Raw genomic sequence first — 18,158 nt, forward strand, 5'->3', positions numbered from 1 at the left:
TAAAAACCTTCTCCTCTAGCTTGCTCAAGAAAGGGGAAAGTTTGAGATCTATGACTCCCTTTGAAAATTTGTGCAATGACTCTAGTCGAAATAGTAAAGGCTCAGTCTACCACATATATCGTCTTATCTTGACAAACTCCTATCAGCATACCATATGTACTAAAACATTGTGAGAAAGTGAACCGAATACAGTATATCAATTTCAGACTCAGATTGGTATGCTATTTGGTCATCTACTGTATTGAAGTCAAGATCAGCTTTAACCAGAGAGAACTTTCTAAAGGAGTATTTAACTCCTATTAGAAAATCACAGATGATAAATTCTATATGACCCCTATGTTGGGGAGGTTGTCCAGTCTTAGGGACTTATATCCATATGTGGTTAGACTGTTTTAAAATTAACCACTTCTGGCATAATAATAATAATAATAATAATAATAATAATAATAATAATTTGTTTTATTTATATACTGCTATTCCAAAGATCATAGCGGTGAACAGCAAGTAAGCTAATTAGTAAGTAAGCTAATGATGTGATCAACTGAATTGCTTCAATTACAAAACAAAAAATAATCTTTTGCCCAGCCGTTTTATTTTCAAAATACACAAGAAGTAATAAATCCTTAAAAATAGAAAGTTGATCTCTTTTTTGTTGACGGCTGCTTGATTAGAAGTGGCTAATAATTGGAAAACAGGTTTTGTATCCCTGGATAGCTGGTAGAAAAGAGTTTGGGATAAATGGCTTCTGGAAAAATTATCAGAAAATATGAAATATATCTCAAAACAACAAAATCAAAGACCCTTTCAGGAAAAATGATCTCTCCTTATAGATTATATTAATACAAATTTTATATCTGTTTCTCCTCCATATAGCCACTGTTCTCTATGGTCAGACTTATTTTAAATAATTTGAATTGTGTAAAACCTTATAAGGAACACCTTATTAATTTTAATAAGGAAGGATTTTCAATGATTTGAAATTCTTTATACCATTGTCTTATGATTGTTAGATTTTGTATGATATATTTTGAATAAATTTTATATAAAAAAGTCACCTGAAAATGTTGGGAACATCCCTAATTATTGTTTTCATTTAAGGTCAAGTGCATTCTCTCCATCATACATCTAAGGGAGAAGCAAACAACTTCTCCAAGATCTGTAGGCCTTGGATAAGGACAGGCTTGGATAAGGACAGGCTGTTGTGTCCCCCTTGGGCACAGGCTGTGTCCCTTGGATAAGGACAGGCTGTTATGTTCCCATGTGCCCCTAAACCTCTAATTAATAAATATATAGTCACCGCTCCATTTTCGTGGGGGATCCAATCATTCCAGAGCCCCTGGTGAAAATGGAAATATTTGTATATTGAAGCCCATTGTGGGTGGCTGTGGGCGGCTGTGGACGCACACCCCCATCGTTTCACCTTCTGTTTCATGCTTGCATATGTATATGTATTGTAGATCAAAAGTGTGCAAAAACGGAGGGGGTGACTGTACTTAGAAAGTGCCTTGCAGCCTCTAGTGGCTATTGTGCCTTATTTGCCAGGTTTTGAATGGTTCCTGGCCCATTTTAAACCCACGAGAAGCCTATTTTCCAAATTTGGAGTACTGTATAGTTTCAAAATACTAAAGAATGTTGGTTAGAAATTAAAGCCCTTTAGGCCTTAATGAAGAAGTGGACTTTCTTCCACTTATAGAGAAATCTAGATTTTTCAGATTCTTTTCTTCTAGCCCTGTCCAGTCACCACTGCCCTTGAACAATGTTGGCTTGTTTCATTATCTAAATGTGTGTGTGTGTGTGGGGGGGGGAGCCTTCTGTTTATGTATTTTCAGTTAGTAGCAAAAGGTGCCAGGATTTGCCAGATTAGAAATTTCTGCAGATTTTTTTCTTCAGATAGTTATGTTCAGTTATATGCAATGTGTAAGTATAATATGTTTTTCCCTACACCCACACCCACACAAACACATTTATATGTTGTCTTCTAAACTGAAACTAGATGCTTTTGATGCTTTTGATAATCCCATGATTATGATAATACTGTAATTTAAAATACAGTATATGTTAGGGGTGTCTCAAAGTGATTGTTAAAACTGGCCCTGAAGATTTTCCTCTTTGGGACAGTCATAAACATCTTTTGTCTCCATTCTTTGGATGTAAAAACAACTTAGGTTGTAGTTGTACTCTTAGATGTATGAGATGCAACATTTGGCAGATGGGTCTATGGTAGAAAAAGAGTGGGAAGGACAGTTTTGCAAAGCTGTAAGAAAATGAATGACAAAGACCAAATATTCCTTTCACACTTTAAAATTATAGCAATACAATTCCACTTTTATTGCCATATCTGCATCCTATGGCATCCTGGGCTTTGTAATTTGGTGAGGCAGTAGAATTTTTAAGTTCCGTTCCTTAAAATACAAATGCCAGGATTCCATGAGATAGAAGCATAATAGAACCATAGTAGTTAAGGTGGAACCATAATGCTATAACTAAAATTTGAAAGGGCCAAATAGCTCAAAAAATCTTATGATGGTTAATATGTTTTTCTTCCACATTCCTATCCACTCTTGTCCCATTCAGGTTGATGCCCAATAGAACAAAGCTGCCCCCCAGAAGCTTTTCATTTTCAGGGTGAAGTTTTTGCAAGCCTTTTTAAAGCATTTATGTGTGAATAAAACATTCAGGTAAAAATCATTGCAAAAAGAAGAAAAATCTCAGGCTGTGTGACAAAAAGATTTTAGTAAAATTTCTCTGTTACTTATTACATAAGGCATGAGTTCATTTATAGGTTAATCATTTGTATGGCTGTAAACATCTTATGGTAAATGTCAACTGAGATGTCAAGGGGATATATATTCCCTACTATGGCCTGTTTTCCCTCCCAGAGATATAGGCTTTAACAATCAGACATACAAACTGATGCTGTGTTTTACATCCAATAATTAATTTTAAAGTAAAGGAGTAAATTTCCCCTGATTGAGGTGTAGCTAACTGGATTGGGGGGGGGGGCAAATAAAGACTTTGATCTGCTATAAGAATGCTGACTTCCTAAATGAAAATTTCTTTCATTCCCCAGATTTCTAGCATTGCAGTGACATAAAATGTCAGTTTAGCCTGTACACATACAGACTGGTACACACTGGTGGCAGAACGACGCCCCTCTTTGCTGCACAGCATTGCTGCAGCAAGCAAACCACGGGGCAACAATGCACAGCAAAAAAGAAGCCACCTACAGCAGCTTCTTTTTTGTGGCATCACAAGCAGGAAGGGCTTTCGTCATGTCACCACTTCCTGCCAGCGATGTCTGGTCACTGTACGGTAGCATTGTCATCATGGCGGGCCCCATGGGGAAGGGAGGCTGCCATGATGCCGGCGTCCATACAGACTAGGATTCTGGAGGGTGCGGTTGCTGCGTGCTCCAGAATGCTAGAATTGGTCCTGCCACGCCTCTTCCTGCCCGTGTGTACCGGGCCAAACTTTCTATGATGCTAGAAATCTAGGAACTAAAGGTAAACTTCATTCTGGGACTGAATTCTTATTTGGATGGCCATTGCTTTCATTTGTTCCCACCCTTTAGCTACACCTCTGGGTGTTGGAGGAAGCCTTGCTCTCTGTCCTGGCATCTTTAGTGAGAAGCTGGTATCACTGTGCAGTGGTGTCACTGGGGAGGTGCGAGGCTAAGGGGGGGGGTAACAGCACTGCAGCTCAAACAGCTGTATTTTGGCCGAAACATTGTGGCATTTGCCTATATCTCTTTAAAATGCTTTAAGAGATGGTAGGAGTGAGGCAAAGCTCACTGAGAGAAGAAAGGATGGGCCCCAAAATTTTTAATAATGAAAATTTCAAATTTCAAAATTTGAAATTTTAATTTTTTTGAATTTAAAAATATTTATTCTTTTAATTTTTCTTTTAAAACATTACATTTTAACCAAAATATTCACAATATTTGGTAAATACATTTAAGTTATGCTTATGAGATTGTAATTTGAAGGTATAATTTTAATTTTGCTAGTTACATCACAACTATTAGCATTACATTCAGTGGTATATGGGAATTATGATTTACAAGTAACATTGGTGCAAAAAAGCATTACTAAGGATTCTGTATGGTGTGAAATAGGACACCAATGGGGTGTGTGTGTCACCATGAGTTACTACAGTGGGTGATACCAACCCTAGGCAGGGACGTAGCCAGGATTTTAGGAAGGGGGGCAGACGAAGTGCCACCATTATAATGGGGCTTGGGTGTGGCAGCACACACCATTCATTTTTCTAATGGAAGGGGGGGGTCCGGACCCCAAGATCCCCCCCTTGGCTACGTCCCTGCCCTAGGGATGCCATTGTCACTGTGTCCAAAAATCACACATGGAGAATCTGGGTTGCCACCATCGCACTGGCTGGAGAGGTTTTATCCATGGGCTTGCTGACAGCATGGACATGGGCATGACCTTGCCCTTTGATTTCATCCAAGCCACAGAGAGTCCAGGATGGGACTGCTATGCTTTTACAAGGAAATGAAGACAAATGCCACCTTCTGCTTGCTTGAACAAATATTTAATGCTGTGTATCTGTGGGATATGTGATAGACAAAGAAAAGTCTTAAAGGAGTATATATGAAATAGGAGTATAGTAAGGTAGGGAAAAGTTTCAGTTAGGGTACAGAACAGCATTTCTCAGTCCTCTGCATTATGTCCTCTTCTAACCTCACCTCTGAAATGATCTAAATTATCGAAGAGTCCAAGATATTCCGCAAGAAGGAAAACGACTTTCTTAGGAAGAAATCTGGGGAGAAAACAATATAGTACTTTGGATTAGCTCTGAAAAAAAATGACTTAATTCTTGGGCCGAGTAACCTCCCCACCTTCTCATCCCAATCTCAGGCTATAAGGAAGTCTTTTTTTTTTTTGAATATCAGAAAACAAGCTGGAGAATTTCAAATCACTTCATATGGTGAGGGACTTACCCTTATAGGAGTAAAGTACCAATAATGTAAGTCAGAAGAACTACAGTTACAGATAAGTAACCTGTTCTTCTCCTGGGCCCAAACAAGGCATGGATTACCTCAGAACTTTGCATATATGCCCATGGCTACTGTTTGAACCTAACTTTGGGCTCAGGACTCTCTCTCCGCCGCTACCTTAGCTTGTCAGTCTAACCCATTTGTATGATTCGCAGAGATCATGAAGAAGGACAGGTTGTTTACCTGTAATGGTATTTCTTCGAGTGGTCATCTGCGAATACATACAAATCCTGCCCATCCTCCCCTCTGTGTCCTGCTCTTCATTGGCTCATTCTCATGTCGCTTACGCGGCACAAAATCCAGAACTGGGGAAAGAGCAGGAACGCAGGGGCCTTATAACAGGTGGGCGGACTTACCGCCAAAAAGTTGTCATATGTTGCAAAGTGTACTTTGCCCAGTGATTCTAGAAGTTTCCGAACAGTACTGCCATTTGTATGTATTTGCAGATGACCACTCGAAGAAATACCGTTACAGGTAAGCAACCTGTCCTTCTCCTGGGCCCAAACAAGGCATGGATTACCTCAGAACTTTGCATATATGCCCATGGCTATTAGCAGACCTTTCTTTGTGTTTTAAAACAAATTTTATTTTATTGTTCCTTTTTAAACATGTCTCACTTTTTCTTGTTTCATATAGAATATTTCCCTGCTACTTTCTTATCACAACAGGTTTTCTCTTATATCAGAGCCACCTCCATGCCATAGTACACCTGACTTTCAACCTCAGGTGCACTGTGGGATGAGGTAGTTATTGATGCAAGAGATTCAAGGGCACTGTGGGAAACTATCAGTCAGACACTGCTTAAAGAAGTTAAGTTTTGAAAGAAAAAGAAATCTCTGACTGTGTTCCTACAAAATAAAATACGAGTCCCAAATCATCCAGTATTTTACAGATGAAAACCAGGACTCATGTGTTGAAGCAACATGAGACAACGGTGTAGATGGCAAAAGATGACAATGAAGAAGACCAAGTGGGCTAGGAGATACTGCAGCTGTTTACTTTTGTCTGAGCATACTGGGAAGGGCAAGATTCTGTCCCTCCTCTTCTCTGCCCCCAGTAAACTGAGAGCAAATTACTTTTGTACTTTGAATGGAGTTTGCAGCAACTGAAATAGCCTATGGACAAAGGTGATAAGAGGATAAAATGGGGAATCAAAGGCTTTCATGGCTGGCATCCATAGTTTTTTGTTGTTGTTTAAAATAGATGATCTCAAAATTCTGAAGAGTGTATTTGATAATCAAATTTGGTGTCAAAGGGGATGCATATTTCCTATAGCTTTCCCTTCCCCCTTTAAAAGATTCAGCAATCAGGCTTGCAAATGAAGCCTGTGTTCTTTAATTGCAGTGATGAATCACAAAGCAAAGGATGACAAATGGAAAAATAACACAGGTAAGGAAAAGCACATGCTATGACAAACAATATATCTTTCATTAATGGGGGAGGGAAAGAACCTGCACAAAAATGTGATCTGAATATCAGCTAGCACACATTTCTTTTGTTTCTAAATATTTATAACCCAATTTCCTATGTACATGTTATTGAAAATGGACTATTTCAAAAAGCAGGATTATATCCTTCCTTTCAATTTGCATATGTTTGGTCCATTCAAGACCATGTGCTCAGCTAAACAAACTTAGAGCTTTATCGCACCGGGTTCTTGGCCCGGCCCGGCAGGAAACGGAAACGAGTGGGGGACGGATTTTACCGCACACACTCGTCCCTCACTCGTTCCGTTCCCCCTCTCTTCCCTGCCCATTCTGTTCCAGAGGGAACGCTTTTTGAGAACTGTTCAGAACAGTTCTCAAAAATTTCCCCCTCTGGAACGGATTAAGAACGGAAGAGAGGGGGAACGGAACGAATGAGGGACGGGTGCGTGCAGTAAAATACATCCCCCACTCGTCCCTACTCCTTCCGTTCCATGCTCAGAATGGAACGGAAGGAACGGAAGGAACACAGTGCAATAAAGCTCTTAGTGAAGCCATCATTATTAACATTTCTATCTTGTCTCATTTAAAAGTATGAAGCAAATTATCATTGTGAAGGAAAACAAAATTTTAACAATAGAAAATCAAACATTTGAGGTCAAAGATTAAATTATCAAATGTCAAAAGCTACATCCCAATTTCAATTTTACACATTATAAAAAAATCTCCTTTCTTTTATTATGTTCCTTAGAAATATTTGAACACAAAGTTAGCAAGTGATAAGAGAGATATATTCTTACAGTTTAAGAACAATGAGCCCGATATATGGTGGTATGACAATATAAAGTTTCTCTTTCAGAATGCCATCCACAATCTTCTTGCCAACATAGCGTACATCCAAGATAGGAAGTAGTAAGGGCCTCCTGCAGGGAGATATTTGAAAAGGTGACTCAATAAACAAAAATTCCCCATTTCCAAAAAATGCACAGTTTTGACAAGGATCTCCCAGTTCACCCATCAAAAAGTTGACTTTTATTTCTCATGCCACATGGCTAATATTTTAAAACTAAGATTTCAAAAGCAGTCCTTGATAAACCCCAAACCCCATGACATGTGCCCAGCCTCTGTGCTTAGGCACTGAATAAACATCCATGAATGCATTCTTACTTGAAATCCAACTTTGGCTTCCTTTTAGCCAAAGCTGGCAAAAATGAATTGCAAGGCTCCTCCCCCAGCTTGTTTTTACTTGAAATCCACTACTTACGTTGTTTTTACCCCGGTAACTAATTCTGTATCCACATAGTAAGGACAGATAATGGTGGTTTTAATGCCTTCCTTCCCTGCAGCTCTCATTTCAAAAGCAAGAGATTCCAAAAACCCAAATGCTGCAGATTTACTTGCTGAATAATCTGGAAAATGCAGGAATAAGAAACAAAAGGATGAAATATACTATATTCTTAATAAAATATCTATAGAAAAATATGAAAAATAATGAGTCAGATACCTTTTTAAACTGTTGTCTCAAAATCCAGACTTAAACACAATTCAACAAATATACTTTTGACTGCATGCAGCAATTTTTGTAATAACAAATTGTGAAACGACTAGACAAAAATCATAGCATGCCAGTTTCCCCATGTCTATATTATTGTTTGCTTCTTTTTATAGGTTTACTTGTTTTACAAGAATCTCAAGACAAACAAGAATCTCACTCGTTATTTAGATATAATGACATTATTTTCAAAGATGTTTACTCCTCAGCAAGTATGACATGAAAATGTATTCTGTTTAGGGCATCTGTAGATGATGACCAGATATTTCAATTACAATGCTTCTGCAAAAATAAATAAATAAATAAATAAATAATATATGTTCAGAGGGGGTTTGCAATTGCCATTGCCCTCTGAGGCTGAGAGAGAATGACTTGCCCAGGATCACCCAGCAGATTTCCAAGGCCAAGTGGGGACTTGAACCTAGTTCTACTGAGTTCTAGTCCAACATTCAAACCATGCTAGCTCTCATTGACTTAGCTATATGTTCAATTAATTATTTCCCAAATTAAGATGCTTTGAGTTGCATTCATGTGATTCCAAACATGCCAGCTATTCTTGAGTCTATGTTTTGATAGGATGGATAAGGAATAGATTCACAGCTTACTGACCTGTTAGTTTATTGCTTCCCGCTAGTGCTGCTACACTAGAAGTAGTAACCAAATGACCTTGGTTGCAGGCAATCATGGCTGGAAGAAAGGCTTTGCAAGTCTGTGACACAGTTTGTAAATCATAATTAATATTAGGCACATTTCATGTAACGCCTATATTTACTTCATCAGAATCATGGGACAAAACATTACAAAGGACATATGTTGACAAACTTGGTCATTTTTAAATGCCAGTTTATCCAGAGCTAGGAAGTAGTACATTTTAAAAAAGTAACACATTACTTGCAGTTCATTGTTTAACCAACTGATGGGTGTTGAACTTCAATTTTATCTGAAAGAATGCAGTAAAATGGCAAATTTTTAAAACTAATAATAATAATTACTCTGAAATGGCAATAATTGATTTCCCCATCTTTGTCATTCCAGGGGTGTTTCCTGAAGGTGATAGAAAGAATTACATGGCTGGTCATATGGCTGCCTGGATGGTCATGTGCTGTTGTTTCACATCACTCTTGGGTGGTATCAAGCAAGAGCAATGGAACAGCAGGAGAGACCATTGTAGTGAGATCACAGGTGACAGGTTTCTTTTTATTGTGCTCAAAAAGGACTGATGTGGTGCCCTAAAAACAATTATTCCATGGCAAGAATTTGTTCCTCAGATTGGACTTCTCCTGACACCTTGATAAACAAGGAACATGGCGTGTCACCCGATGTCCTGGTATCCCAGAGTCCTAGTCCATCAGTAACACCACTATGTCACTTTTAACCCTCTGTCGCATTTATAGTTTTCTACAGAGAATGGAAGATGGATGTTGGTCTATTAATAATGGCTAGGACAACAAGTTGCAATCAAAGTGCTACCAAAATTATTTATAATGATGTTTGTAGCAGTATAATATAACAAGTTACAATTTATTAAGTTATTTAAAGAAAATGTAGAGTTTTCAAAACACATTGCTTTCAGTATGTTTGAGTTAGCTTAACTTTGTGTTAAAGAATTTAGTAAGGAATGAAAAAGAAAAGAAAAGAAATGCACACTAGAAAGAATAATAAGAAAAGTATTATAAATTAATTAATGCATCAGTACTAAATGTGGAGATCCTGTATGTTTACATTTTCTCACAGCAATGAAACTTTAATTTCCCAAATATACCTAAATTCCTGCCATGCAGTTATTGGTCAAATAATTCTATATAGCATTTTTGGAGAAAAAAAAGATTACCCAGAAATGAGCTTTAGTGTTCACTTCTAGAGTTTCTGCCATATCAGAGTCAGGAAGATCAATGAACGCCTTTCCTTTTAAGACACCTGCATTGTTGATTAGAATTTCTACATCACCCACTTCTTTTTTAACCTGCAGAAACAAAAAGGGAAACTTGAGATGTTATGTCTAAAACACATTAATACAGCCTACAGCAAGGGTGGACAAAGTGTAGCATAGGGCCTAGCAGATAAGTTTTAGATCCTCTATGGTTTTCATCTGGAATCCTATAGAGGGAGTATATATGGCCTCCTCAATCCCTGGAAGTTGTCAGCTCCTAGACTCAATTATATTGGTATCAGAACTTAATTGTATTAAGCAGAGAAGACTTTTTGTGTCATTTGTAAGCCGCATCAAGATGGAGACTGACTCATTACATTTACTCCTTTCAGATTTCATGTTTGTATATTGAATAAAACATTTAAATACCCAGCTATATAAATATATATAGTACATGATATGAACTTTTTGTAGTGGTGTTGGTTAACTTGCAGACTTTGTTTCACAAATTGTATTTTATATTTGCTCTTTCAATAAATGGTTAAGAAAGGGAGAGAGAGCAAGCAAGAGAGAGAGAGAGAAGACAGACCTATAACTTACCTGCAGGAGGAACAGTATGAACTAGGGATGAATGAGCTTTCCAAAATTCATGAATTTCTTTTTAAAGTTTGAACAAAAATGAGTTTTAAACTTTTTTTAATGGGGAGGGAGCACAGAGAATGAAACCTGCTTTGGGAATGGTATTTGCCATCAGGCCAATAACCTTTTATTAACCTTGCTCTATCATATTCGTTATTGCAAACATTTTTTTTTTGTTCAGAATTTCATTGCAAACTTTTATAATGTCCATATAGCGAAGGGCACTTGTATTTTAATTCATTTACTATGCATTTTGTAAATTATTATCAAAATGTGAAATGAATGAAATCCTCCCCCAACTTTAACAATTATGATTACAGCCTAAAGTGATATATATCCAATATTCTTCTTACCTGGCTTGTAAACTGCTTTCTTTCTGTAGACTTTCCTGGGCTTATGAAACAGTGAGATAATTTTCACAGTTTAATTTGCCAAACACTTTCTTGCTTAAAGGAGCAACAATTAGATATTACAGTTTTGAACTATAAATAAAGATCCACATGTTTACCTTATCTGCCACGGCATAGATTTCATCCTTTTTGCGCAAGTCACACTTGTAGGTATAAACGGCTAGAGCCCCGTTGTTTTTGACCAGCTCTGCTGTTTCTTTGTTACCTTCTTCGTCAATATCCCAGAGAATGAGGATGGAACCAAGACGTGCAAAATTCAATGCAACCTCTCTACCAATTCCATTTGCCGCTCCTGTAACAAGCACTATTTTCCCAGCGACTTTTTTTCGAACAGAAAAGAACATTAAAATGAATGCTTCCAAACTGTAATAGATAAACAAAATGATAAACTCAATGGTCTCCAAGATGCTTCTTATTAGAAACATCATTGTTTTAAAGATATTTCTCAATGTATGCATAAGATAGTCTGCTAACATCAGTGTAAACGTATTTACGTTTCTAAAAATGTTTGGTTTAATCTCTTTTTATAATTTTGGAGTTGATCCTTCTTTCTCCGTGTGCCAATAGGAAATGCTGTTGTTTAAGTCAATGTGAGGATAAATCTTTCAAAGCATGATTGAGAATATATATAGGAGTGCTTCTTCTCTCTCCTCCCACTTACACGTAGATTTGATTATACAGATAATATTCAAACAAGAGATTGTGACTATAATTTAGCACAATTACTGTTATGACCAGCATGGATATGTGACAGAGAGAGAGAGAGAGAGAGAGAGAGAGAGAGAGAGAGAGAGAGAGATTGACTGTCTTATTCAAGTCCAGCCGGTCTTGCCTCATCCTACACATAAGTACTTTCGAAGGGATGATCCAGCTACTCTGAAAAATTAAAAATACAAGGTCATTTTCTGAATTACATGTTCTATTTTATGTCAAAAAGAGAACATTGGGTGATGGACTAGAGCTCTCCTGATACATAGGTAGGTGTATGCTCCCTCCCTCCCTCTCCAGAATGAATATTTCCTCTAACTAGCCTGTGTTGTTGCAGGGAAAGGTAATTAAAATATATATTCATATAGTACAGTTGCTAAACTCATGAAACTACTAGATGGTTCTGTACAATAATGCTAGGTCACCTGTTTCCTGATGTACTGAGGATAAGCTATAGATATCTTCAAATCTCTCTTTCTCTCTCTCTCTGTGTGTTTTTAATTTACCAGTCCTATAGCATAACACAATTATGGTTTGTTTGAAAGGCAAAAGAGAGAACTTCAATGGCTCAATAAAGCTCAGGTAGAAGTCTGGATCAGATAAATTCTCAAATGAAGTTAACAACATAAAAACTGAAGAAAATGAGCATTTTACAAAGTGATAATGGATAGTGTTATCATCATCATCATCATCATCATCATTTTGTTGCAGAAGAATTTGTTGCAGTTTGGTGTATTTAAAATCAGATACTCTGTTCATCCATTATAACTAATAGAACTAAAAGGCAACTTCAACCAATTGTAGAAAGCTTAAGCAACCAATCAGAATTAACTATTTCATAAAAACAGAACCCCATAAGTTACTTTTCAAAAATTCATAATAAAATCATGCCAGTTCAGGTGATTCTGACAGGAATATTTATATCAATTGTTGCTAGTGACTTGAGGTTTCTAAAAACAAAAGTGACTGTTGATTATAGGGACTGTTCTTATATACTGTAAATCTGTAAAAGATTAAGATATAAACCTTGACCATCTAAGCTAAATCCCATCTGTCTAACAGAATTGTTGGAAAAAGAACTTTGAAGAAATTGAAAATATGTGTGTGTATGTGGGCACTTAATACTTTAATTATTTTAAAATGTTGTTGTTGTTTAAAAGATTGGCATATTCACAGTAATACTTGCTCCAGGCCATCATTCCAACAACTTGTTTAGATGGGTGCTACCATGTCTAAGGGGCATCATTCTTGATGTCCCTGTGTGTTTTGTAAATACACCCATAAATGTCCATCCTGCTCCAGATTTTGTATACGCTGCTAAAAAAACTGGGGCAATAAAGCCATATAATGCATGGCTGTATCAGCCCTAGATTTGGGGCATCTTGCCTTATCATGAGGTTTTAAAAGTTTGTGCTACCATTTTAATATTTAATATCTGGGCCAGTTCCTGGCAGAACAGTGAGGTTTTCCTGCCCTACCTTGGCAGAACCGCCACTATCAGCTCTCAGCCACTTGCTTTTAAGGTCAGACAAGGCATCCAGATTACTTGCTGGGCACCTTATTTGCCTCAAAGTTATGGGCATGCCATCAGAGCTGGCACTGCCAAGGGAGGAGAAGGGAAAAACTTCACTGTTTGGGCCAGGAACTGGTCCAGACATTAATGGTTTGAAATGCAATGATGCCAGTGGTGGCGGCATTGGTATTAGTGGTGGGAGAAGCAGCAGTAGATGCAAAATCCCTCAGGGACAGTTGGTAGTTTAGTCAATCTACCCAATGTCCATGCAGAGAAAAAGGTATGTGATGTGGCTCTGGGACTAGTGCTGGGGAATGTGATAAATCTGTATTGCCCACATAAAAAAATCAACAGAATTAATGAAGTATTTCAAAATTGTATAGCTTGCCGTATCATTTGATTAATCCAGGAAAGGATCTCACTCCCAAACCTGGAGACCTTAGGATAGCGAATCCACATATGTTCTGGAGACCCTTCCTCCCCAACCTCTCTAACTTCTATCAGACAAAGCATTATTAATATCATTCATTTTAACAGGGTAAAAATGTCACCTGTGTTGATCCATATTGATCTATATAAAGAAGTTGACCAAATGGTCTCCCAAGATTTATCTGAGATCTTTCCATTAAGGTTTGTTGAAAATACTAGGTTTGTTACACAAATATCTGCCCTAGGGGAAAAAAAACTGACCTACTGAAGGCAAGGTCTTCTACAAACATCTCCCAAAGACAGTGGATAAGCACTTTTTTCAGTCTGCACTTTCAAAACTTTATTTACTCATACAGCAAATAACCATAACTTTCTACATAGAGAACAACTATTTCTAATTTATATCTAATACATCCAGACCTTGGAAGTGTTTCTGGCTTGGCCACCATGATTAGTTATGCTTCCTAAAAGATAATGGGAACTGCAGTTCAAAAAGCAACATGTCTAAGCTCTGAATCATTCCTGCCCAGCACTAGACAATTTAACAATTAGGGTTTTATCACACAAGGCTAAAAAGTAGAATTTTGACAGGATAAAGGTGTCTTTGGCTGGTACTTTTGACACAATGTTGTATCCGTCTTACTGTTGCCTGGCATTCCATTTGTTACTGTAGTGCACCTTTTCATTGATGGGCAAAACCTGTCAAGAGGCTCTGAATCTTATTGCTGTTCCATATTGCCTTTGTGTGATAGGTCCCTTCTGTTGTAGTTGCATTTCTCAGGCACTCATGTAGTGTGAGTGGCTGTGACTCTGCTCTACTTTCTCAATCTCCCTTTGTGTCCTGTCTTGGAGGCTATCCAGGGGCAAAGTACTAAGCAAAGCCTGTTAAAGACAGTAGCAGCCCTAGTTCTGTACAGAAGCTTACCAACCGTTCACAGTTCTCAGAGATCAGGCAGTCCAAGTCATAAGGATACAGTAAGAAAGCTAAGGCATCAGTCCAAGGGAGTGCTGGGTTGTGTGGTCAGTTTATGATGAAAGGTCCAAGGTTCTTCAGAAATATGAGCCAGGAATGGAGAGATGAGAGTGTTGCTTACTTCTGAAAGGTCAGTTGTCCGCAATGACCTCCTGAGGGAGTTACTGTTTTTATTTATGGCTTGGTAGCCTCTTGCAACTATTTCCTGATTAGTGAGCATTTCCTATATAAATGCTCTGAGTATCTGAAAACCTCCCTTTTTTGTCTGCATTTCATTATGATTAGCATTGCTGAGTCCATTTCTCTGTGCTGTGGCTGCTAAAGTGTCACTGTCTGTCTAAACTACTGGCATGTCCCCCTTTAAAAAAGAATTTTTCCTTCCATCTCCAAATTTCTAGCATTGCAGAAGTGAAACAATGAATATTGTTCACATTGAGAACTCTTCTGTTTGCTGGGTTCAAATTCACTTAGTAACTTTGCATGCACATTTTCTTTACAGGTCTAAACTGTTTTTCTAAATGCTGAACTTAAGTTTTAAGTTACCACAATGCTAGAAAATCTGGAGACTGATGGAAAATTTCACTGGCAGGGGCAGAATCTGTATTTGAAGAGGCAACACCCCAATCCCCTGAAAAAAACCTTGATCCATCCATTGACAGAAGTTCTGTCAGTAGACCCAGGAAGAAATTATTCTTTCAACCATAACGCCACTGCACCCTCAATATCATGTCAGAGCAGAATCTCTGGTGGAATGTAAGGTGGGGGTATTGGAGGGGGGAACTGCGTGGGGAGTGAAATCAACTCCTGGAACTTTTATCATTGGATGTTACACACTTGGATCCTGGCCATGATGTTTATGATTTGGGAAAAAGAGACTATGGATAAGGGTAACATTCCCAGGCTCTGAGGCATGTCTCACCCATCTGGAAGTTCCTCCACCCTTGAAGGGATGCCAGTTAACTCCAGTCATGCTGCACCTGCTTCAGATGGCTTGACTTTGCCTTACAGCTGTCTGATGCAACTGTTTACCCAACTTGTAGCACAATTCTGTAATCAGAAGGAAGCAAACTAAAGTTCAATGGCAACTAGGCAAAATGCAACTAGGACGGCAACCTAAATCTGTATCTATGGTTTTTTTTTTTACATATTTGTAACAAGCGGGCTTCCATAAATTCACCTTGAAAATAGGGGAATTGTTAGAAGCAAGCAATCCTAGTGAAAATCATCAGAAATATCCATTCAAACTATTGAATCACCCTTGTTTTTCTAAGAATCAGTCATACAGAGAAATACATTCAAATGACATACACAGGAAACAAAGGGAAAAAAATCCTTATTTCTGCAATGTCTCTGCAATGTCTCAGATTTAAGAAGACACCAGCAGATAGTGTAACTCCACCCTCCTCTATCAGCCTACAGTTTGGCAACCTGCTGGATTTTTACTGCCAGTGTATACTTTTGGTTTGCCTCTTCATTTATAGGTATGTTTATATATATGTATGAGGGCATGATAACAAAACCCTAGAAATCAGTTAGTCAAGCAAGTAAGCAACTGATTGAAGCAAACAGTTTTTCCCTGCTGGGAAATGGAATGGGAAGAAGGGAAGAACCAGAGTGAGTTAATCCTGCTTCATTCTGGCTGTTGTCCTGTTGCAGCTAATCTTTCACTGAGACACCCTTCTTATGAACGGTGAGAAAGTTTTTAAATATTTCTTTACATCTTTAGTTTACACTCAAATGTCTTGAGGGTGACTTTAATTATTAATGATTTATTGCTATAATTGCACAGCAGGGAAGGATTTTAGGTAGTTGAGAGAGAAAAATAAATGTTATTTTCCTTCCACCTGATTCCCTTTGAAACAAATGTGAGTCTCATTGAAACAAATGTGAGTCCCATTTATTAGTTCAAGGACTGAAGATTTACTGCCTTATGTTTGTCAGGGCTGACCCTGCTTAGATAAAGACAGGATCTGCTATATTTATGGTATTTAGTCCCTTTCTCAAATATACTCAAATTTAAAACACATTCTTTAAAAACAGGAATTCAATATCATTTCATAGGCCCAGGAAGTCTGTTTTCCTCCAGAGGGATGTTGCAGCAGCCAAATGGTGTGGCATCCCTCTGTAGTAAAAAGAGCCCAGTTCTTCCGGGTTCTTTTTACGACGCCCAGCTTATGTACACAATGTGCGGTGACGTATGGACGCTGTGCGTCCATTACGCCAAGATGGCTGCACCTGTGTAGATGGGACGCCGCCATTTGGCCGCTGCTGGGCCATGCTAGGGTTAGGGATGGTGCGGTTGGTGCGCGGTCCCTAACCCTAGAATCGGCAGTGGCACGGCGCTTTGGGACCGTCTATCCCGCACCATAGTTACAAGAAGAAAATTATTACCCAGAAATGTGCTTCAGTGTTGACATCCAGTGTTTTTTGCATATCTAAATCAGCAAGATTGAGAAAGGTTTTCCCTTTTACTATAACTGCATCACTGGTAAGAATGTCTACATCTCCTACTTATTTTTTACCCTATGAAATAAAAAGGAGAATTTGAGATGTCATGGCCAGTGGCCAGTTGATTGATTTATCTGAGTTATTGATACAGCCTAGAGCAGGGATGGCACAATTCTGAGCCTGCCATCTGGGGTATTAACTATGCCTGCTAATTTGGTGTGATCTGCAAATATGATAAGCATGCCCTTTGTTCCAGTATCCAAGCCATTGATAAACACTTTGAATAGCACTGGGCCCAGGACAGAATCATGTGCCACTCTGCTAGTTATTTTTCTCCAGGATGAGGAGGAGCTATTGCTGAGAATCCTTTGAGTTTGGTCAGTCAACCACTTTGTGTTCTCCAGGAATTCTCAAAGAATATTGACACTGGTTCTGCCAGTTCTTTTAAAACTCTTGGATGCTGTTCATCTGGTCCTGGAGACTTGAATTTATTTAGAGTAGCTAGGTATTCCTCTTCTACCACTTTACCTATTCTGTGTTGCATTTGCCCTGCCCTGCTAAACCATCTGCTCCATTTCCACTGGGTTAAGCCCTCCTTTTGGAAGCACATTAATTAAGTGGGCCCCACATATTGTAGTATGCATTTTCTACATGAGGCCTCCACAAATTTGAAGTTATTTAATCAATAGTGACACACAAAAGTAAAAGGAAGCCCGTATTGCAGCCCTACCGGTGTCTACAGTAGGTGTGTTTGTGGCTAAAACTGAAAAGGTTGCAGCACTATGTGTGCAATGAGTGACAACTTCCTTCGGTGACTGCACCACAGGCAGTTTGTAGCATGTAGAGATACAGGACCTTCTCCATCTCACCAGAATGATGCTGATACTTTCTTGTCCATTTTTGATGGCTGGAATGATACAAATAGTTGATCAGAAACACAAGAACCTTGAGTATGTTTGACATATATTTTCAATGCTCTTTACATATCCATAGTGTGCCTGTCCCTGATGAAGGGACCTCCTCTCCCTTTTTTTTAATATGGAGAAGAAAATGCTTTTCTCTTACCTTTTGTCCCAACCAGTACTGGATCCAGTGAACAGCCTAGCTAGCTTCCAGTAAAGGAGGAAAAATGCCACATTTTGTTTAGAATGGGCATCTACATACCAGTTTGTTTTTTT

The 18,158-nt window shown here is 38.3% G+C and overlaps 1 protein-coding gene and 1 long non-coding RNA gene across 2 annotated transcripts in view; one reads left to right on the plus strand and one right to left on the minus strand.

Annotated features, from left to right (window-relative positions):
* The window catches only part of LOC121927550, a 30,004-nt gene extending 19,028 nt beyond the window's left edge, over window positions 1-10,976 (plus strand). The window contains exons 2-3 of the long non-coding RNA XR_006103268.1: window positions 6,359-6,403; window positions 9,026-10,976. This is a non-coding gene — a long non-coding RNA (uncharacterized LOC121927550). The remainder of the gene's footprint in view (window positions 1-6,358; window positions 6,404-9,025) is intronic.
* Window positions 4,605-11,337, minus strand: LOC121927548 (epidermal retinol dehydrogenase 2-like). The gene is made up of 6 exons (XM_042461237.1): window positions 11,008-11,337; window positions 9,822-9,953; window positions 8,600-8,699; window positions 7,703-7,847; window positions 7,239-7,361; window positions 4,605-4,776 (listed from the first exon to the last, which is right to left on the minus strand). Exons 1-6 carry the CDS (start codon window positions 11,335-11,337, stop codon window positions 4,668-4,670), a joined length of 939 nt encoding a protein of 312 aa, XP_042317171.1. The 3' UTR covers window positions 4,605-4,667.
* Window positions 11,338-18,158: the final 6,821 nt, after the last annotated feature.

The sequence above is a fragment of the Sceloporus undulatus genome, chromosome 4 (assembly GCF_019175285.1).
Source record: "Sceloporus undulatus isolate JIND9_A2432 ecotype Alabama chromosome 4, SceUnd_v1.1, whole genome shotgun sequence".
Classification (NCBI taxonomy): Eukaryota; Metazoa; Chordata; class Lepidosauria; order Squamata; family Phrynosomatidae; genus Sceloporus; species Sceloporus undulatus.